Genomic DNA, 21,862 nt, shown 5'->3' with positions numbered 1-21,862 from the left:
TCCATCCCTACTGTGTAACTTCAGGAAAGTCACTCCCTGAGCCTCAGGCTCCTGTGTGTAAAACAAAGGGGCTGGATCAGACACTCTGTATCAGTCTGTCTGGGCTGCCATGATAAAATACTACAGACCAGTGGCTTAAACAACAGACATGCATTTCTCACGGTTCTGGAGGCTGGAAGTCCAAGATCAAGGTGCCAGTGAGGTTGCTTTCTGGTGAGACCTCTCTTCCTGGCTTCCTATAGACAGCGGTCTTCTCACTGTGTCCTCACATGGCCTTTCCTCTGTGTGTTCAGAGACAGAGAGAGAGAGAGAGAGAGATCTCTGGTGTCTCTACCTCTTCTCATAAGGACTCCAGTCCTATTGGATTAGGGCCCCACCCTTATGACCTCATTTAACCTTAACTACCTCTTTAAAGGCCCTATGTCCAAATATGTGCCACTGGCGGTCAGAGCTTCACCATATGAGTTCAGGGGTGGGGCGGACACAATTCACATATAGCAGGGACCTGCCAGGTCTGACAAGCTATAAACCTGTGACTTGGGGCACACGGAGAAGGCTGGATCCTCCAGCCATACTCATGTGGCATCTGCTCTGGGGGCTGCCAGAGCCCAGCCCTCTGCTGCCCCCTCTTTCCCCAGGACTGCACGTGCCATTGACCTAGGAACTTCTGAAGTCCCAAAGGCAGAGCAGCCCCAGACAGGCTATGCAAGAGAAGGAGCCAGGGACATGAGCATCTGAGAGAGAGACAGAGACAGAGAGACAGGGAGAGAGAGAGGTTGAGAGGACACACGAGTACACAAAGTCAAGGAGGGTCCACCGTCTACAGAAAAAAATCCCACAGGGCGGCCCTGAAAGCCCTCATAGCTGAAGCCTCAGTATTTACCACATGGTGGGTGGTTAAGCCCGTGGACCCAGGGGGCTGGGAAGCCTGAATCCAGGCTCTGCCTCCTTCTAGCTCTGTGACCACGGGCAAGCTCCCTAACCTTGCTGTGCCTGAGAGTCCCCATCTCTACCATGGGAGCCACGGCACCTGCCTCAAAGGCTGGTCGCGAGGCTTGAATGAGCAGAGTGCCGGGCAGGGGGAAGCAAGGCTGTTAGGATCACTGCCTTCCCTCACTTGATCCGCAAGGTCCCCATGGTGCACACTGCCATCCACATTTCCTGGGCGAGTGTGACAGTGTCATAGTAGAGCAGGCCCCACGATCCTACCAACTTGGTTCAGACCTGAGCCCCATCGCATATTATGGTAACTTCAGCTCTCCGCCTCAGCTTCCCCATCTGCAAAACGGGAGGATGATAACTGCGGACCCCTGTTAGGATTGCTTTGAGAGGTAGAGAGAATAATGCGTTGAAAGCACTGGGTAAAGTGCCTGGCGTAGAGTCAGGGCTTCGTAAAACGTTCGCTGTTATTACTGGGCCCTTCCTCCCAGAGCCCCGTCTGGCTCACCCTGTTCTCCCTCCGCAGAGGTCACACAGCAGCCCAGGTTTCGTGGGGTGTTCATTTTGCTCCTCCACCGTGCGGCCAGCAGGGGAAGGATGGGCTGGTGGGACTGAGGATGGCATCACAGAGGATGGCTAAGTCCCTCGCCCTGGGAGAATCCTCGGGAAGAGGATACAGCAGCACAGGCTGTGGAGCCTCTCCCTGGACCCACGGCCGCCAGAGCCCTCGCGGCCCGGGTGCTTGGGTGAGGGCCCGCAGCTCCCAGCAGGTGTCTGGCTGCAGAAGCAGGAGAGAGGATGGTGGGGCCTCTCTCCAAGTCCTCTCTTTCTGGACACCCAGCCTCAGGCCGTCTTCTCCGGGCCTGGCACCAGAATGGAGGCCACCTGGCATTCATCGGGAAGGCAGACCAGGGGACGCAGGACAGGTTGTGGAAGAGGAGAGGAGACAGTCTGGGCTGAGGCCAGAGAGAAGTCTTCCATGGGAGCTAGATCCCTGCCCCATCTGCTACTACCCCAGCAGCTGCCACACTGGGGGATGAGGCCTTGACCCGGATGCGCACAACAGGGGGAGGGTCGCTTGGTCTTAGGATGTACAGTCGTGTACATCTCTACCTTGAAGCCCCTTACCCCCCAGCCCTACCCCACTGCTTCCTCCAGCTTCAGACTGCTGCCTGCCCAAGGGGCCACCCACCCACCCCCAGGACCAATGAGCCTCATTAGGTTCCACGCTGGGCCCTCACTGGAGCCCAGCTCTGCAATCTCTCCCCTCCAGTCATCCCAGTAACCCCATCTCATCTGTCCATCTTAGGGGCCAAGAGTCTCTACTCGGTGTGCAGCTGCCACTCATCCTGGCCTTCTTTGTGAAGAGCATCCTCCCTGGCCCCAGGGAACAAAACTGGGGGTTGGTCCCTGAAGACACAGGGTCTGGGGCAAAAGGCACCGTGCAAACCTCCACCTTCCCTGACAGCGCTCATTCAAACCACATAACAGGCACCAATGGAGTCCCCAGGCAGCTATAAGAAGGGGAGGCAAAGAGACGATTAAAAAAACTTGAGGGACATGGCAGGTGGGCGAGGTGAGTGAGGAGGGAGAAGAGAGGAGGCCTTGTTGCCAGGCAATCAGGCCGGTTCAAGCCCTTTCCAGGCTGTTTGCATATCAATGAACATCCTATATTCAGCACCAGGTTTGGGCCACCCACCCAATGCATTCCCTCCAAACCTCCATCCTCCCTCAACTGTGGTCACGAGGCCTCCCAGCTCTTGGGGCTCAGCCTGGCTCTCCACTGCCCAGCTGAGGCTCCAGGGGCTTTGGAAAGAGCAGAGTGGTGGCAGCTGCCCACACTGGATAACCTCACACAGGGTGCAGTCTGCCCCTGGCCAGCCCAGCTCCCCCACTACCGCTGCCAACTGAACGCCACGTGCCTGCCCTCAGGGGTGGGATGGGGGGCTGGATGCACAGACAGGAAGCAGCACAGCACAGGCAGGGTCCAGAGATGAGCTCTAAGCCTCCCACAGACACTGGGACAGTCAGGAAGGCTCTTTGGAAGCAGTTAGTGGACCAGAGGCTGGTGGACAGGCTCACAGGCCCTGGCATGTTCACCCCTGTGCAGGTGAGGTATATAGGCCCCGCTCCTGGTCCATATCTGCACACACAGGCGGCACCCGCAGGAGAGGCCATCAGGGTCACACTAGTGCCCACCAAGCTGGAGGGAACGCTGCCCCAGGCCTTGGAGGTGGTGACCCCAGAAACAGTGATTCACCGCTAATAACCCACTTACCCTCCTGAAGCTGAGTGTGTGCTTACAACGGTTTCTCAAGCAGAAGGTGGCAGCCTGGAGGTGCGTCTCCAGAGCCAAGTTCAGGGGAGGGAAGGGGCAGGGAGGACAGGGAAGTGACAAGAATCAGCAAATGAGAGAGTGTCCACCTGGCCTGGACCTGGAGGCCACAAAGTCCCAGGGTTTCATTTGCATGTGAGAACAGTGGAGGTTTATAAGAGAGGAATGATGGAAAAGAAAAGAGAAAGAAAGGAGAGGTGAGGAGATGCAGAAGGAAAGAACGAGGGAAGGAGGAAAACCAGGGTGAAAAGACCAAGGCCCCCTCTTCGCCCTGCGCTCGGCTCCCTCCCCAGGAACGCGTTGTGGCCTCGCCTTCACACCCCCAAGCGGCCCGTGGGGAGCGGGCGCTGAGCTCTCCCCCGGTTTAATGAACACATCTCCCCTTCTCTAATTAGGCGGAACAAACAACTTGAACCAGAATTTTTATTTCCCAGAAAAGCACACGCCCGGACACAGTAAATATGTCATTAATCATCATTCTGGGCGAGGAGCGCCCTGGGTGCGGGGAGCGGGCAGCAGTCAGGGGCCTAATTAGGAGCTCGGCCCCCGGCCCCCCTCCCACCGGCCCTGCACCCCTCAAGTAGATCAACCTGAGGGGTGCCTGCAGAGTAAAATGTATGTAAATGCCCCTCGTTAGCACCACGGAAAAGTAAAGAAAAAGGAGGAACAATACGATCTCCCTCCCTCCTCAACCCCAGCCCCGAGGTCTTCTTTTCATCCAGGAAATTGTTGATTATCGCTTGGTTATTTATAGACGCGGGAGGTCAGCAGAGACGGAGCCAGCAGGTTACGGTGGTGCGGCCGCAGCTCCCTGCTCCGGCTGGGCGGGGCTACACCGCCCGCGCGCCAAGCCCTACCCCCGGGGGCCGGCCTCCAGGTTAGCGCCCTGGCCCTGAGGCTGAGCTCAAGACCCTTACCCCACCGGCTTCTGGGACTGACCGTAGCACCCTCCCCCAGCCCCTCTCCAAGATCCCTCTGCCCAGGGCTGAGACCATCACCCCACGTCCCAGGAGAGAATATGGACGGGAACAGGCCTGCGCCCAGGCCGTTCTACAGCAGAGGAGAAACAGGCCGGGACTACTGCCCTGCTCTGCAGATCTCTCCGGCATCTGAGTCTGGCTTTGTCTACAGCAGGACGCGCCGTTCTGGACCGAAGCTCCCATCCTGTTCTCCTAGTGTTGGAGGGTACTGAACTGAGGACCTAGAGGCAGGGTCCAGCCGCCTGCAGGTCACTGCTAAACTCGGAAGCTACTTAATCATCTAACTGTTCCCACCTTTAAGTGGGGATCACACCACCCGGCTTCCAGGTCCTCAGGAAGCTGCAGTGGGAGGGTCATGGGCTCAGGGCTCACCATTCTCAAGTGCAAATCCCAGCCCTGCCCAGCAAGTTCCTGACTCACTTGGAACTCAGTTTTCTCTTCCGTTATTTAGGAGACAAGGCTCCCTTCCTTCCAGGGTCCTGTGAGGATTAGAGAGGATGTCATGGTTATTTTCAGGGAGGTTTTGAGGAAGTAGAGTCTGTCCATCTATTCCTTGGCTCCAGTCATGGCAAAGTAAGACTGCATCCGGCACCCCCTGCTGCAGGATCAAGTTCCTTCCTGGGGTGTACTGAGCAAGTCCAGTCTCCCCACCTTGTCCCCTGAAGTGACCCTCCTGCACACTGCACCTCCCCAGTATGCACCCACCTTCGTGGGCCACCAGGGAGCTCAGGGTTCGGGGCAGTAAACGGCTGCGGAAGTAGCTGGAAGGGGGCTCAGAGGAGGGAGGGGGTAGCGGCAATGATGGGAAACAGCAGCTGTGAGGAATGACCTCGTGGTCACGGGGAAGACAGGAGACCTTTAGGCTTGCGTTAGTTTCTAGGGCCACGGTAACCAAGTACCACAACTTGGTTCTTCAAACAACCAAAATGTGTTGTCTCACACTTGCAGAGGCAAAATATCAAGGTGTGGGCAGGGCTGTGCTTCCTCCAAAGGCCCCAGAGGGAGAATCTTCCTCTCTTCCAGTTCCTGGGGGCTCCTGGCTTTCCTTCCAGTTCCTGGGGCCTCCTGGCTTTCCTTGGCTTGTGACATCATCATTCCAATCTCTGCCTCCTTCTCGCCATGGCCCCCTTCCTGGTTTCTCCCTGTGTCTTTTCCTCCTCTTACAAGGACACCAGTCACTCGATGTAGGGCCCACTCTACATCCAGGTTGATCTTGTCTCAAGATCCTTAACTAATTACTAGTTACTTAACCAAGTTGTGAAGGCCCTATTTCCAAATAAGGTCACAGTCTGAGGTTCTGGGTGAACATGAATTTGGGGGGATACTGTTCAACTCACTCCAGGACCCTCTTACTTATATTATCACCAACTTGAAGTGAGTTTGATCAAGCTCCGTAGCCTCTCTTGATCACACCTGTTTTCTCACCTGTCAAATGAAAGACGATGCCATCTGTCCCGCCTGTGGCTTGGTCCGAGCTCTAATGAGGTCAGGAAGTGAAACGATTGAAAAGTTGAAAGGGTTTGTACAGGTAAAGTAATGAAATGGTCAGTGTGCGTCGATTCTGCCCACATCCCTCGCAGCCCCGCCCTCACCCCCACCCCCCAATCTGCACCCCCTTCTACAGCCTGCGTCATCCCCAAGGGCCACAGCACCTGCATGTAGCCCCCCATCTCAGCGCTTCCTGCAGACCCAGAGACACCCCAGACCAGAGGCAGAATAGTTACAAGTTCATTTCTACATAGAACCTGGTTTCCGTCAGGCCCAGCCTGGCTTCTTTTATGTGTCAGGGTGGGCAAGTCCAGGCTGATTTTCACACATGCTGGAAAACTTTCCAGTTCCTTGTTCCAGCCGAAGCCCAGCACTCGTCTGGGCCAGGGAGCCAACGGTAACTCCTGGCTCTGCGTGGAGACGGGCTCCCCTGGGTGTGCTGAGCTGACCCACCTCCATCCACAGGGCTCCCTCCTCCTCTCCAAGACTGGCACGTGACCCACCCAGGCCACCCCAGCTGAATGACGAGTGACAAGGGCCTTCTCTCCCCCCTGCAGACCCTGCTTCGCGACGGCAAGCGTGAGAGCATTGTGAGTACCCTCTTCATCTCCCCCGGCGACGTGGAGAACGGCCAGAGCATCGTGTGCCGAGCCACCAACAAAGCCATCCCCGGAGGAAAGGAGACCTCGGTCACCATCGACATCCAGCGTGAGTACTGACCCAGCCCCCCGCCCCTGCCCGGAGCACGGGTTGGGGGATGTAGCCAGGCCAGAGCCATACCCCTGCAGGAGGGCTGGAGACAGGACCTGGGTCAGTCAACCCCAGGGGCACCCAAAGGACCATCTTGTCCTTCTTACTGTCAGAGATGAGGGTGACAATCTTCTTAAAAACATCACTGGGGACTTTGCTGGCGGTCCAGTGATTAAGACTCTGCGCTTCCACTGCAGGGGGCACGGGATCGATCCCTGGTCAGGAAACTAAGATTCCTCCTGCCACGCAGTGCTGCCAAAAAACAAACAAACAAACAAAAGAAAACATCACCGATGAGGGTCCTTTACAAGCGACAAGTTGAAGCCCCATTTCCATACCTGTATGAGGTAGAACTTCCACACCGACAAATAGGGTGGTCAGCCGTGGCAGTGCCGGCCCAGCCGGGCGGCCTCACACCCTCCCTTGGAGAGGAAGCCAGAGCAGAGGTGCTGGGAGCACAAGGGGCACCCAGGGCTCCAGAGTGGAGGCACGGCACCAGGCCCTGTCCTGGCAGCGTCGGTCAGGGAGAGAAGAGGAAGAGGAAGAGGAATCATCGCTCAGTCAGCTCGTACTTTGCCCGTATTATCTCATGTAATCTTTTTATTTATTTATTTTTGGCTGCATTGGGTCTTCATTGCCGCGCGCCGGCTTTCTCTAGTTGCAGCGAGCGGGGGCTACTCTTCGTTGTGGTGTGCGGGCTTCTCATTGCAGTGACTTCTCTTGTTGCGGAGCACGGGCTCTACGCACACGGGCTTCAGTAGTTGTGGCTCGTGGGCTCAGTAGTTGTGGCTCGCGGGTTCAGTAGTTGTGGCTCGCAGGCTCTAGAGCACAGGCTCAGTAGTTGTGGCGCACGGGCTTAGTTGCTCCACGGCATGTGGGATCTTCCCGGACCAGGGTACGACTGCGGTCCCTATCTGGGAAACCGAGGGCCCCCAGGCCGCACGGGTTTCTGAGGTGGGCATCCAGCTCTCCAGAGCCCACGCTGGGAACTCTTCTTGTAGACGTCCACACCGGGAGCCCTCAGCCAGGGTCAGTTATTACGACGAGCATGAACAGTGACACTTTAAATCTCCTCCAGCATTGCATTCCCAAAGTCCCTAAAGGAGACTCCTGAAGGTCTAAAATCTCTCTACGGTACCCGTCGGCCTCCGCAAACAAAGGTGAGCTCAACACAGGGCCCCAGCAGCTTTGCTCTCCATACTGGACTGACTTAGGTTGGAAGTGTCAGCCCCCGGAAGTCGACTCTTCTTCTGTTAAACCCCCCTCCCTGCCACAGAGCATGAGGCCACCATGAGCTGGTGGCTTTGGTTGGAGTCTCTGAAGGACAAGGCCAGAGCTGTAGGTTGGCATTTGTTTCTTCCTTGCCATTTTACTCATTTTAATTCAAATCCACCTAGAAACACCTCCCAACAGCCCTGGCTCATCTAAGTGTCTGCATTCTGTGCTCCACGTGGCTCTCCAGGGATCTGGGGTCTGCAGGGGCCATGTCCTAGGGCTTCCAGGGCCCGCCTTGGGAGCCAGAGAACAGACTTCTCCCAGTGTCTGGAATCCTGGCAGGTGACCTTTAGGTTCCAGAGGGCGGAAGAAACTGTTGAAACCCTCACATGGGCTTGCTCCGGACACCTAGACACAACAGCTGAGGCCTTGGAGAAGGTTTTGTATTTGCCATTTTCACCAGCTGTTAACACCCCCCACCCCAACCTGTACCAGGCAGAGGACTCTGGCCAGGTCTAGGACCAGGGCGATGGGAGGAAGGCCCTCGCTCTGAAGGTCATGTAAGTTCAGGGTCATGCTGAGAGGGATGCCTCTCTCCCCAACCCCAGTCCAGGCCTTGGCTGTCCACAGCCGCCTGCTTCCTCCGTGCAGCAGGCGTGGCATCAAGCAGCAGGCCCAGCTACGGAAAGGAAGCGAGATGCTGGAGGATGGAGTGGTCCACATCCAGAGAGGCTCCACCACCCACGAGCCATGCGGGCCTAAGCTGGACACCTCACCGCAGACATGCCAGTTCCTTGTCTGATCTGACCGAATGACATCCGAGTTCTCTTTTCACCCTGAGATTGACCGTGAATCAGAGCTCTCTCAAGATACAAGCCAAATCTGAGAGGAATGAGGGTGGGAGACACAGACATCCAAGCCTCCTATAACAGGCTGCCAGTCGTGGCCACTGTGCAGCGCCTCCCCCCTTTGCCCACCAAGCCCCCAGCTGGGCAGGAGACCTATGCCAGCCACGGAACCCTCACAAAAGAACCACCTGGGCGGCTCCTGGGCCCCGGCAGGAGAGACCCAGGGCAAGGGGTGTTCCTGCTTCCTCCAGTCCGCTATCCGTCACACAGCAGAACCTCTTCTGTCAACAAGAAAGTCATCATCATGACAACAGCCCACCAACTACTAAAACACATTCCTCTAAACACACTCTAATGAGATGATCAATTTACCAGGGCACGCAGATGACAGTCTGCACGGGAGGAGGTCGCCGGCCTTGCCAGGTCTCTGGACTTTGCTGGCCTTCTTTCCAGGGACAACTCAGCCACCTGAGGGGGGAGGCATCGGGAATGAGGTCGGGCTGAGGTTGAGAACCCAGGTGCCCGGTTTCCTAGGTGGGCCCCGTCCAAGGCAGTCTAGCATCGTGGTTAAACCCATAGCATCCTTCCTGGTTTGAATTCTGGCTCTGCCACTTACTGAGTGATGCCGACCTGATCATTTCACCTCCTTGTGCCTCGGTTTCCTCATCTGTGCGCGGAGGTAGCAGCGCTTGGCTCACCCGCTGGCGGCGAGGATTACATTAAACCATTCGGGTGGTGACCCTAGCACAGCATCCGGCACCTGTCAGCTGCTGTTACCATGCACAGGCACGGGGGTGCAGCTGCCCCTCCCCGATGCCCCCAGCCCCAACAGGGGGAGGTCTGCATCCATTTGTCCCCTCTCCTGAAGGTGTCTGCGTGCGCCTGCCGAGCAAGAGAGCACGCTCTCGCCACGCCCTCCCTCCTGCTCTCCCCCTGCCCCTGCGTATCCCTTTGTTCATTCAGTAAGCAGCCAGCTGTTCACTGTGGACACCACGGGCTGGATCAGAGCTGCCTTTCCAAACCTGCTCATTTTCTCAGTCAACCAAGAAGCAACGAAACTCAGCAAAAACACATTTGTTGTTTGTTTCCCTTGGTCTTTAGATGTTACCCAACGGAAGACAAAGCCCCCAGATTGAGTAATGGGAGAGAAAGCTTAACACCCCCAAAGCCTTGCTACATCTGGACTCTGCGTACAGCTGCCAAGTTGCAAATGGATGTGCTGTACAATCACTGAATCACGGAGTTTCTCACCCCCTCCTCGATGTAATACTTCCCCTGAAAACACACACACACACACACACACACACACACACACACACACACACACACGGGCAGGTTGCTGATGGAAACACTAAAAGACTCTCAGCTGTGACATCTGTTCAATGTGATCTCAGTTCCACCAGCTACATCAAAGCTGCCCCCTGCAAGTTATTCAGCTGACATCACAAATGGGATTAAAATCGTGTTTAATAGTTGGATATGACATAAACTATTTATACCTCTGGAGCCCAGTAGACTACTGAGAATTCACATCCTGCACGTGCAGAGGAGAGGGGTGGAGAGACGAGCACGGGCACCTCTGGGCCTCGGGTGGGAGCACAGGTGAGACAGGCAAGTGTGGAAGCTTCCCAGGGCCTGTTCGTTGGGGTACCGAGCATGTTGCAGAGAGGTAGGGAAACTGCAGGAGAGGGGTGCTCACAGGATAAACTGAGAAGGGCAGCTCTGTGGTGGAGGAGGGGAGCAGGCAGCCCGAAGGGGGTCCTCCATCAGGTGTGCGCCCCGTCTCCCTGCCACCAAAGCCTCATCACTTTATAAAGCACATCCAGGTGAGGGCAGACCTCCTGGAACTACCCCGCAAGTTCTGTGGCGGGTTTCTAGAGGCCATTGAACTAGCCCTGGAAGCCGGTGGTCCTCGGCTGGGTGGGCCGGCACCAGGGTGACGGGCAGAAGCCAGGGAGAGGCTGCAGGGTTCTGGGGGTGCAGCTCTCCTGGGAGGTGTGGGGAGAGCTCTCACGGAGAGTCCTGTCCACACATCTTTGGGACCACTGGAATTACGCTTTAGAAACCAAGATTGAGATCACTGAAGTACTTCCCTGGTAATTAACTCTCCAGAAAAAGGCAGACAAGCCAGCTGTTCCAGTAGCAGAAGCTCGTGGTCCCCAACCAGAACCCGGGGATAATGTGGGGAGAACAGCCCCAGCTCAGTCTCCACCTGCTGCTCAGGAACCAGCGTTCTCTCCCGTGTCTTAACAAGCTGTCTGCAGACCCCAGCACAGCCCCTGGGGGTCATCTCCCTGGGCCCGGTGCCCCAGCACTGGCAGCTTGAGCACCAGCAGGGCACAGGGAGGCCGAGTGGCCAAAGGATCCCAACTCCGGGGTGGGTGAGGCTCCGTCCACGGCTGGGCGTCTGCACAGATGACTCTCTGAGGGGCTCAGGGACCACCCTGTCATCTCAGCCAGGAGCTGGGCCAGGCGGCTGGGGTCTCGCTCCCCTGGTGGTGCCCTTCACATGCATGCAGAGGGGTCAGCATTTTCTCGATGGTCTCTGAGAAACCGACTTCCTCACTTCTTTTTCTGAAAATGGGCTGAACCCCTGGAAAGTTCTCATGCCCTTCCAGCACATTGCCGTGCTTACTGGTGAGGTCGGGCTAGAAGACATGGCCCCGGGGCCTGGCTAGGACGCAGGGACCAAGCTGCCCTCTTCACTCAGCCTGGAGCCGAACTCCAGCCAGACCTCCAGGACCCGACAAGGAAGAAGGGCGGGCACTGGCTGTCATCGCCCCTCCCCTGAAGCGCAGATGCCTGGGGTGCTGGGGCCTGGGCGCGTGCCCAGGAGCTGGAGGATGCCCAGCTTTTAGAGCAGGTCCCAAGGCTGCTTCCCTGGAGCTCAGGAGGGCCAGGCCGCCTTGGGGCCTCTCTCTGGGCTGATTCCCGCCTCTAATCTCTGCTGTCATCCCTCCTCCTCTTGTTCCCATCTCTAGGTCACTCCGTGTCTGTTTCTCCCTCTTTTCTCGGTTTCTCATTATTTTGTTTGGTCCTTCTCCCCAGCACCCTATCATTTTCTGTCTCCATCTGTTTAGTCTCCCTTGGTTTTTTTGCCTTAAGTCTAAATTTTTTGTCTGATTGTGTGTCTCTGTGTACATGTCAGTCTCTCTCTGAACCTGTCCATCTCTGCTCTCTGCTTCTCTGGGTTTCTGCCTCGTTTTCTTAGTCTGCCTCTGCACTTTCTCTCTCTCTCCCTCTCTCTGTGTGTCTCTCTCTCTGTGTATGTCTCCCTCTCTCTGTGTCTCTCTCTCTCCCTCCCTCATCTCCATGTCTCTCCTATGTAGGCATCTCTCTGCCTGTCCCCCCCCCTCCCTTCAGCACGGATCTGTGTGTCCCTGTGTCTCCCCGTCTCTCTCCCCATCTCTGACTTCTGTCTCCTCTACCTCCGACCATTTCGCACTTCAGAGCTGGGCTTCTCGTCATGTCGAGTGAGAAAGACGAGCCCAGCCTGGGGAGCTGAGGGCTGGGTGACACCAGTCAGCACTCAGCAGAGATGATTAGGCTGATGAAAGGGTGTAAATGCCACTTCCAAGGCAACAGATGCAACAGAACCTTTACACAAAGAGACACGAAACAGATACTTCAGAGACAGAAAGTTAGTATTTAAAGGGGCTTAGTGTCCACATCCCCCTCTGGCCTCTGCAGCCCCTCTTCCCACCTCTCCTTTCCGCAGTGGTTTGTTCTCCCAAGGCTGGAAGGTGGACAGTACGCTCTGAGGCCCAGGCAGCCCTGCTTCCTGGCTGACCCTCCGTTTAAACACCGGCCTTGAATCCACAGCGGGAGCCCTGACCCCACCGCCAGACGGCCTGAAATCCGGCACTTCCAGGGAGGGAGGGAGCCCCCTGCCAAGGCCCCCAACTTTCTGGGGACCCCCAGGGGAGTGGCTGCTCTGAGGGTCCCAGGTGGTGGAATCACTGGCCTTTACCCTCATGTTCTCCCGGGGATTCAGCCCCCAAACCGTGAACGCAGCTCCCCGTCTGCAAGGACACCCCTTCTCTCTGCAGACCCCCCGCTTGTCAACCTGTCGGTGGAGCCACAGCCAGTGCTGGAGGACAACGTGGTCACGTTTCACTGCTCTGCAAAGGCCAACCCCGCCGTCACCCAGTACAGGTAAGAGCCCTGCTGGGGAGGCCCAGACCGTGGCGCCCTGCACACCCCTCCTTGTCGCAGGGGCATCACCTGTGGTCCTGGGTATCCAGCACGGTGCCTGGTCCACTGTGGGTGTCCTCAGCACACCCGTTCACCCCTGGCCAGGTGGACTTCTCCTTTCCTTCATGAGCACACACTCCCCTCCTCTGAGGCAGAAGATTTCACTCCTTCTGTTTGAACAGCTTGTTTACCCCTTATTTCTGAAAGGAGGGAAAGAGGCTCAGGGAAAAAAAGCTGAAACAGCCAGGAGAACAAGCATGATCAATCAGCATCTGGATTCTAGTCCTGTGCTCACCAAACCGTTCTCCTGGGGGCGTCGGGTCTCCGGGGCAGCCAGCCCTGAGCGGCGGGTACCCGGAATCCGTCATACCCTCCGCCCCTGTGCAGCCTTTGCTCACCACACTGATAAAAGCGTCACTTCTTTGCGCACGCCTGTCTTTCCCTGTGGACTGAGCTTCTTGAAGGCGGGCCCGCAGTTCGGTCACCTAACAGCTCTCAGTGGAGCACTTGTGTGGCAGGCACTCGGCGCTCCAGGACATTAGCTCGCAGACTCCGTAAACACGTAGAGCAGCCCCTCTGGGCACCCTCCTGCCCGGGCACCATCACCACCCAAGACTTCCAGACACAGAGCGGCCTCAGAGGTGCTCCGGGGTCTGACTCAGACACTCCCCTCCTTGAGGCATCTGTGCAACTCACCATAGCCCTCACTCTGCCCCGTCCCTTCCCCCAGCCCACACCTGATGGAAGAGCCTGGTGTCGCCTCCACTGTTGAGATGGGCTATGAAGCCCCAGCGTGAGCCAGTGCCAGGAATGCTGATGGTCCCAGACTAGGAAACAAGTCTGCCAGTGGGAGTGGAGGACAGGGGAGACGAGAGGCAGTGCGGCCCCAGAGGGCAGAACTCGAGGAAATGGGCCAGAGGGGCAGCCAGCGATTCAGGCTGGACATAGGTGGTGCCCCTGCAGTGCAGATAATTAACGCTGGAACCGGAAACCCAGGAAAGGCTCAGAGTCTTTATCCTTGAGAATATTTTTAAGTAGGAGGAAAACCCGTCCGTCCTGTCGATTTCACCAGTCACTGGGCTAGAGGCAGGAGAAAGAGCAGACGACCTTCAGGCACCCTGGAGTCCTACAGCCCCTTAGGTCCAGGGGGCAGGTCTGGTTTGACTGGCACAAGTGACAAAGGTGCAGAAGGAGATGCCCAAAGAGTCTCTGTTTTTTTCTGAGCTTCCACCCTGTACCTGCAAGACCTGGGCTCAGTCCACAGGTGGGCTTCTCTCTGTTGTCTGCTCTCTGCTCGCAAGCACTAAACACCGGCACCATCTGCCCAGAAAAGACCTCTAACGCCAGTTTCCCTGGGCAGGCCTTCTCTCCCACTGACCCCCCGGGGCAGGCACACCCACATTCACCCTCACATCGTTGACAATAATAAGGTATAAATCTACGTATGGAGAGGTCATCAGAAAGCAAATGTGGCAAGATACTAACAACTGGTGGATCTAGGTGAAGGGAATATGGCAGGTACTTGGGCCATTCTGGTGACTTTTCTATAACTACAAAGTTATATTTAGCTTCCAAACTAAAAAGTGAATGAGCCAGGACGTGCAGGTTTCCCCAGGCTCTGGGCACCTGTGGTTCCCCTCCATACTCATCCTTCCCTGCAGCTCAGAGCCTGGGTCAGCTCATCACACACAGAGGAGGAGCCAGAGGTTCAGGCAGGCCCCCTGCAGATATGCACCTGTCCTTACTTGCCACCTTTCCTCCTGAGCTTCCGATTAGCCACAGGCCCCCAAAAGGCTTTGGTGCGAATCAGGCTCCCTCCAGGACTCCAGAGGCTCTCAGGGAGCCCTTCTGGCCTCCAGAAAAATGTGGGAGAGCTGGGGTGGCCCGGGAGGAAGGGGGTGCAGGGGCCATGGCAAGCGGAGGCAGACGTCTGTGCCCACCCCCAACTGGCTCAGCCCCTTGGCCTCAGGAAGGGCTCACCCAGCAGGCAGATGGTCCTTCTAGACGTGGTGTTGGGATCCGAGAGGAAAAGCCTTGAGCAGATCTTGGCACGTAGGCACATCGATTTTTCCCAACTGACTTTGACAAGACTAAGGGGTCTTTGTTTCTTAACTTCCTTTGGTCTTATTGCTTCCTCCTGTTCCGCATAAGAGGCTGTAATCTTGGAAATTAGAGATACGCCCTCGTCCACCCCAGCACCCAGCAAGGGGCCCTGGGGGGGGGGCAGGGGAGCCCATCCAGCTGGACTCAGCAGTCACTTCGGCTGCCCCACTGGACCAGCGGCCCCGGGGCGAGCAGAACAGGCCCACACGCACCTGAAGCGCATCTCTTCCGGCCTCTCTGCTCCCCTCTGAGGCTTTGAGGGCCACCCCACCCGGGCAGGTGACAGGGCGGGTCCCACCGCCCAGAGTGAAAGGCAGGGCTATTGAGAACAGCCTGTCAGCCTTGACACACCAGCCTCCCGATTGTGTGATATAAATAATGAATCCTCTTACATTCGCTCTCGCCAAATTAGACATTGATTGGGAAAGGTTTAATCTGACGCCCGTCTCGAGGCAGTGACAGCAGCAGTGGCAGCAGGGGCGTAGGTGGGTGGTGGGAGAGGGAAGGGACAGGAGGAAAGAGGAGAAGGAGGAAGTGAAGCTGGAAAACAGAAGAGAGATGGGAGGGGAGACGGGAGCGGGCGGGACTTGCATCCCGGCTCACCCCTGGTCGTGTGACCAGCTGCTTCAGTGAGTGGTTTGAGCTTCTGGAAGGGATGCCTACGAGGGACTTTCTGGTGTGGGAGGGGAGTAAACATGGGGAAGAGAAAGACTGGCTGAGTGGGATGTGAGCAGGGCACTGTGGGGCGCCCCCCAAGGCTCTGCCCCACAGCTGGCCTCCTGTGGCCCTGGGAGAAGACGGCATAAGACTTCCTTCTGCCCCCCCTTCACCTCCAAGGTGGAGACGGGCCCTGGGGGCTGAGAGCCGCAGCCACACAGCAATCCGGCATCCCTGAAGTCTCCCTTCTTTGGCTCTGAGAGGGCAGGCCAGCCTGCTCTGGGGAAGAGGAGACCCGTGTGGCCTGGACCACTGGGCTCCGGGCCTGAGGATGCCCCAGCAGCTCTGAGATCCTCAGGGCCCCAGTGGCGGAGCTTTCGCCCTTCTTACACTATGAGAGGACCCAGACAGGTGGGGAGAAAGCCCCCTTTGCCCCAGGAACCCCCCAATAATGGAAGAGGACTGCCCAGCAGAGCCTGCTCGCTGGGGCCAAGCCCACCCCTGCCCCAGCATCTGGAGCTGTGGGCAAGCAAGAGCAGGGGTCCGGGCAGGGCAGGAGGGGCTCACCTGCCTCCCCCCAGCCCAGCCAGCTGCCTGCCCCACCCCCCAGCATCCCACCGCCTAAATCTTCACTGCAGCAGGGTAGATGGAGTAGGGGCTGGACACCGACCCCCGACCGTGTGTCTGGGACTGAACTCAGCCACCCCAGGCGGGAGCTGTACCTGACTATTAAGTCTGGTCATTAAATTAAAGTTAGAGATTGAAATGGTTCATGAATAATTCATAATAGTTTGTTGGGAAGCTCCTTCGGCTCTCGGGGAGCTATGGTTCGCTCTGTTGTTAAACTATAATTGTTATTATTGTCTTCTGAATAACGACCCCATGTTAATTTGAGATAATAACCGCATGGTGCCAGCCTGATGCTCCCTGCTGTGCCGGGAGACGGGCAGCCTCCGGCCAGACGGGCAGGCTGAGTGGGGGCCGGTGGAGGGAAGGGCAGGAAGGGCAGGAGACGGGCCTCTGTGGCCCCAGGAAAGGCTCCAGGAATGTGGTTACAGGGGACTGTGGCCCCAGGGTAACGACTACAGGGCCAAGGTACCTGCGCAGCTCTGGTAAAGACATGCACCCCAAAACAGGCCTGAGCCACAGTAGGAAGAGCCTGGTCGGAAGTTCTGTGATTTTAAAAAAGTCTTATCCGCAACAGGAGTAAACCAGGGGAAGCTCTGAACTCTCTCTCCTAAGGCATCTGTAAGGAAACCCCAGCCTCACGCACACAGGCACACCCCCCCCCCCCCCCACCCCGGCCGCACTGCCCCACAGGTAGCAGGCTGCCCAGCTACCGGTCCAACGCAGTGATCACCGCCCCTGAGCCGGGTCCAAGACACAGATCAGCCAATTGGCCCAGCAAAGAAGTCAGCACAGCTGTCTTCCCATCCCCCCTCCCCCGCCCCCATCAAACCAGTGCTGATGGAGCGCAGGCCTCTGAGGGGCGGAGCCTGGGTGGGAGGCAGAGGCTGGGCAGGAAACAGAGCAAGTACCATGGGGCAGGCTGAAAGGACTTTCAGAGACAGAGGGACACCATGAGGGGACCGCCCCCTGCCCCGCCCCCAGGGACAGGAGTCAGGACAGGGGGGCGGAGAGAGCTGACCGAGCTGGGGAGGGAGCAGTCAGGACCACTGCTCACACCTCTCCATCAGCTTCTCGCCTTGTCTGGAAATCAAGCTTCCAGAGCCCCACGCGTGTGTGCAGGAGTGCGTGTGTGTGCAGGAGTGCACGCGTGTGTGGGCACACACCATTAGACCTGGGCCTCTTCGGTCATGGATTTGGCTTCCTTCTTTTCCAATGTGGCCCAGGACGGTCCCCCGCCACCCCCGAGAGAGCTCAGAGCAGCAAGAGGGCCAAGCGGTTTGGGGACTGACAGCTGGGTTAGCCATCACCTGGCCCGCCAGGTGCGCTGACCCACTGAATAGTCAACCCACCTCCCTCCAGAATAACCCACTAGTCGAGTGCTGCCGGCTGCCTGGTGACCCACGGACCAGAAACCACTGCCCCCGTCACCAACCCCACACCCCTAGCCCTGGGAGTAACCCCTCTGCAGAGGGTTCCCCTGAGGGACCGCTCGGGGGCCTGCCCCACGCTGCCCCTCCCTGGGCCTCGTTTTTCTGCGGGATGGATGCGTCCGGCTCCCAGAGAGAAGAGCCCCCCGGGCGGGAAGGACGCCCTTGCCACCGGAGGTCCACATCAGCCCGGGCGCCTGCGTTGCAGGTGGGCCAAGCGGGGCCAGATCATCAAGGAAGCCTCCGGGGAGGTGTACCGGACCACCGTGGACTACACGTACTTCTCCGAGCCCATCTCCTGCGAGGCGACCAATGCCCTAGGCAGCACCAACATCAGCCGCAATGTCGACGTCTATTGTGAGTGGCTGTTTAGGGGCTTCCCGGGCGCACGCGCACTGGCTGGGCGCTGCTCGCGGCAGGGGGAACCGCCGTGGCCTCGTTGCACGTGACATAAGAGTGCCTCACAGGCTCGTAATCCGTGCGCTTTACGAAAAGCTTCCCTCGTGTTTATCTCCACCCTCATAGTCACCGAGGGAGGGGACCTGCCTGGCGGTCCAGTGGTTAGGACCCTGCACGTTCACTGCCGAGGGCGCAGGTTCAATCCCCGGTCAGAGAACTAAGATCCCACAAGCCAGGCGGCGTGGCCAAAAAAAAAAAAACTACTAAAAAAAAAAAAAATCACCCGGGGAGGCTGGACTTCTTCTTCCCAGTACCCAGATGAGGGGATGGAGGCCCAAGGTCACGCAGCGAGTAAGTGGCAGAATGAGGACTGAAGAGGGTCCGCCTCTCATCAGGGCCCCCCCTCTTCCCCAGTGGCCAGGAAGGGACCCTCGGGGAAACAGCCCACAGCTGTGGTCACAGCGTTGCGCATCAGCTCATCCACTGCCCTACAGATTTAGACGCACTTTTGCGGACCTCATGCCTGGCCTGGCCGCCCCCTCGCCCGTCCGGGCCTCAGCAGAAAGTGCTGCAACTGCCTTTTTGCACCAAGGGACTCATCTGGGTCTCCTGGCCCTGATTTCACACCTTCTGCTCCCTGAAAACAGCTGTCTGCACACCCTCCCGTCACCACCCCTGAAATCCCAGGGCTGCACCCACTCTGGGAAGCAAGGCTTGGTCTGCAGGGGACTCGGGTTAGGGCGGGTGTAGGGCAACAGAGCCAAAGGCCACCTGCTTGGTGGATTGAAAAGGAGGTGGGGCGGGGCTGGACTAGAGAGTAACCTGGGAGGGCGGCCGGCGCGGGGGGGCACCTCCAGGAGGCCTGGCCTCCCCACTCCTTATCTCAGAGCCCTGCAGTGGCCCTGCGGGGCCCTGGGTGGGCCCAGGGAGCTGGGCCAGACGCACGGGTACCTTGACTCCCGGTCACAAGGCTGAGGCCTGCAGGAGGTGGCCAGTTGACTTGAAGGCAGACACAGAGAGATTCTGGGGTGGGGGAAGGACCCTCTGCCCCCACACTGGGGTCAGGGGGGCTTCCTGGGACCAGGACAGAGGGAACAGGGTGGGAGAGCCCTTGGGGGCAAGTCCAGGCAGAAATGGGACCAGAGCCGCTTTTCGGGGCTGGTTGGTGCTGCCTACCCCCATGGTGGGCCCGAGGGAGGCTGGGCTGGGGGAGAGGGGTCTCCTCCTTACTGCCCAGACCCGGGCCCAGACCGGTAGAGGACTGACGCGGAACGGAAGGGAATGGGCCGGAGTGGAGGGTCGTGGCACCAATGGTTCCCCCTCCCCCAACCAGAATGGGGGAGGGGAGGCAGCAGCAAGGAGGGTCCCCAGAGCTCCCAGCCCACGAGAGCCCTGTCTCCTCCTTCCTCCCATCGCAGTCGGACCCAGAATGACCACGGAACCCCAATCCCTGCTCGTGGATCTGGGCTCCGACGCCGTCTTCAGCTGCGCCTGGACAGGCAACCCGTCCCTGACCATCGTCTGGATGAAGCGGGGCTCTGGTGTGGTGAGTCCGCAGCTCAGACCCTGGAGGGCCCTGGAGGGGTGCGGGGTCCACAGTCCAGGAGGGAACTGCCTCCCATGGCCCCTCTCACTCTTAGATCGGGGACGTTAGCCTCCCATGTAAACTGAAGGAAGGAAGGCCCCAGAAGGAGGAGAGGGAACCCCCCAGGTACCCACACGTACCCACCTTGGGTCTAAACACATTCAGCCGGTGCAGTTCTGCTTTATCCTGAGCCTTATAAGAAAAGCAGGTGGTCCCCAAGATGCTGGGGCGAAAAGTCACTAGAAAGGCTTTTTCGCTTGCCCCAAATAGTTGTTACCCTTTAACTTTGGGGTTAAGCCTTGCTTTCTTCCTGTGTTCCCCTTTTAAAGTGTATGTGTTCTTTAGTGTGCCTAGGAGTTTCAGACATCCCTCCTCCCAGGAGGACCAGTGAGAGCCTTGGGCAGGGAAGCAGGGGGAGAAGCAGCAGAAAAGTGGCTTCTGTGTGCCCTACTGTGTGCCAAACACTGCCCTGTCCTCTGAGTGTCACTGCGCCCATTACAGAGATAAGGAGAGAGCCTCCAAGAAGATAATTAACACCCAAAGCCACACAAGTAGGCACCGCTGACGCCGGGATTCCCACTCAGAGCAGCTGTTGCCAAAGCCTGTTTTCTTTTCATCACGCCAAACCTCATCCCAAAGGGATATTGCAAATGACTCAGGAAAGACAGATCTGGGACCCTCAGAGATGCTCAGCGGCAGGATAGCTTCACCCCTGGCCAGCCTGGTACGGGCTGGTCGGCAGACCCCCTGGATGAGGAAGCCCTGGGGGCCCCAGCCAGGGAGGCCCCCTCCTTCTCTCTCACCCCCGCTTTGCGTTCCCACCCTTCAGGGCTGCCGCTGGGGCGGAGCTGTTTCAGCCTCACGGGGTGCTCTGTGCCGTGGTCTCCCGCACCCGCCAGCCCGCCGGGCACACTGTGTAAGAAGACTTCCGGCTCCCACCCCACCCCCTGTTGTTGCTGAGATGCTGGAGACTGTGTACCCTGCCACCCGGCCTGCCTCTCAGCCTTTCTGGTTCTGAGAGAGAGAGCGTGGCCCCTGCCCTCGGGGTCTGACCCTCCCCACTCCTCCTAGGTCCTGAGCAATGAGAAGACCCTGACCCTCAAAACTGTCCGCCAGGAGGACGCGGGGAAGTACGTGTGCCGAGCTGTGGTGCCCCGGGTAGGGGCCGGGGAGCGAGAGGTGACCCTAACTGTCAATGGTAAGACCCCACTCATGCCAGGGCAGGGCTGGAAGGGGGCCAAGAGGGTCCCTGGTGTTGCCCCAAGGGGCACACGTGGGTTCTGGGCCTCACATCCACCTCCAACTGTGGGTCCATAGTGATTACATCCACCTGTTCCAGTCCGTGTCAGAGCCCAGCCCTGGGGTGACAAAGGACCTGGGTGGTTCTCTGGTCACCTCCCTCCTCTGTGTTCCTTCTAAGGGGTCTCAGCCCTGAAAGTGATGGCTGATGAATTTATTCCTGGCCAGGAAAAAGAGTCCGAGAGCTACTGGGCAACCAACATAGATCCCATATCTACGCTTCGACCATGACCTGGGCCCCGGTGGAGAATTTAAGGGGGCATCTCCATGACTCCTCGTCTGCCTCTTCCCATTTTTAGAGCCACTCAGTGAGGAAGACCTGCCACCATCCCCACAGGGCCAAGTTCGGGGGGGGGTCCCCTGAGGGCAGGGAACTTGTCTTATTATACGTAATAAGATCACCACAGCAGGAGAGTATTGCCATCTCTCTCCAAGAACACAGTGTGAGTTACCAGATGACTGGTACATGAGACATTCAGGGGACGGGGCCTGGTTGACGGGATGTAGGAGGTCCCAGAGAAGCTGGGACCTAGCTCAGGTCAGACCCGAGAAGGCTGTGGCACCAGGACGGAAATTCGATGTCCCTGCCTTTATGTGTGCGTGGGCCACGCCGGCAACCGACGCGGCTGGTCTGAGAGGGTGAGGATGCTAAGACAGCTCCCTCTGTGTTTCGAAACGTCCTCCTTCCGCTGGGTTTCGGTTTCCTTGTGAGGCCTCTGCTCCCGCATAGTCTGTCTCCCAATCAAGGCTCTGAGCCCCAAGAGGAACCAAGCCACAGACCCACGTCTGTAGGGCCTCTGCTTCCTGTTCCAGACCAGGGCCCTAGTGAGGGGCTGAGCCAGGGTCCAGAAATCAGCCCAGGTGGCACACAGCTTCCTCTAGTCTCTGCTTTGCTAGAAACTAAAACCAGCTTGGTGCGGTCCCCATGAGCCAGCCCCCCTCCATCTCTTTCTTTGCCTCCCCCCTCGCCAAGAGTCGTGGCAGCCCCAGAGGGAGGGTGAATCTGCTCAGAC

General features: G+C 58.1%; 1 protein-coding gene across 4 annotated transcripts in view; it reads left to right on the top strand.

Annotated features, from left to right (window-relative positions):
• KIRREL3 (kirre like nephrin family adhesion molecule 3) overlaps positions 1 to 21,862 on the top strand; it is a 548,805-nt gene that overhangs the window by 504,526 nt on the left and 22,417 nt on the right. For all 4 annotated transcript variants that reach the window (XM_033406954.2, XM_004280470.3, XM_049712831.1 and 1 more), the window contains exons 7-11: positions 6,300 to 6,450; positions 12,605 to 12,710; positions 17,775 to 17,923; positions 19,384 to 19,511; positions 20,622 to 20,748. In XM_033406954.2, the coding sequence (XP_033262845.1) occupies positions 6,300 to 6,450; positions 12,605 to 12,710; positions 17,775 to 17,923; positions 19,384 to 19,511; positions 20,622 to 20,748 (661 nt within the window). The remainder of the gene's footprint in view (positions 1 to 6,299; positions 6,451 to 12,604; positions 12,711 to 17,774; positions 17,924 to 19,383; positions 19,512 to 20,621; positions 20,749 to 21,862) is intronic.

This window comes from Orcinus orca, chromosome 8 (assembly GCF_937001465.1).
Source record: "Orcinus orca chromosome 8, mOrcOrc1.1, whole genome shotgun sequence".
Lineage (NCBI taxonomy): Eukaryota > Metazoa > Chordata > Mammalia > Artiodactyla > Delphinidae > Orcinus > Orcinus orca.
Note: the sequence above shows the minus strand (reverse complement) of the source record. Positions and strands in the feature narration are given on the sequence as shown.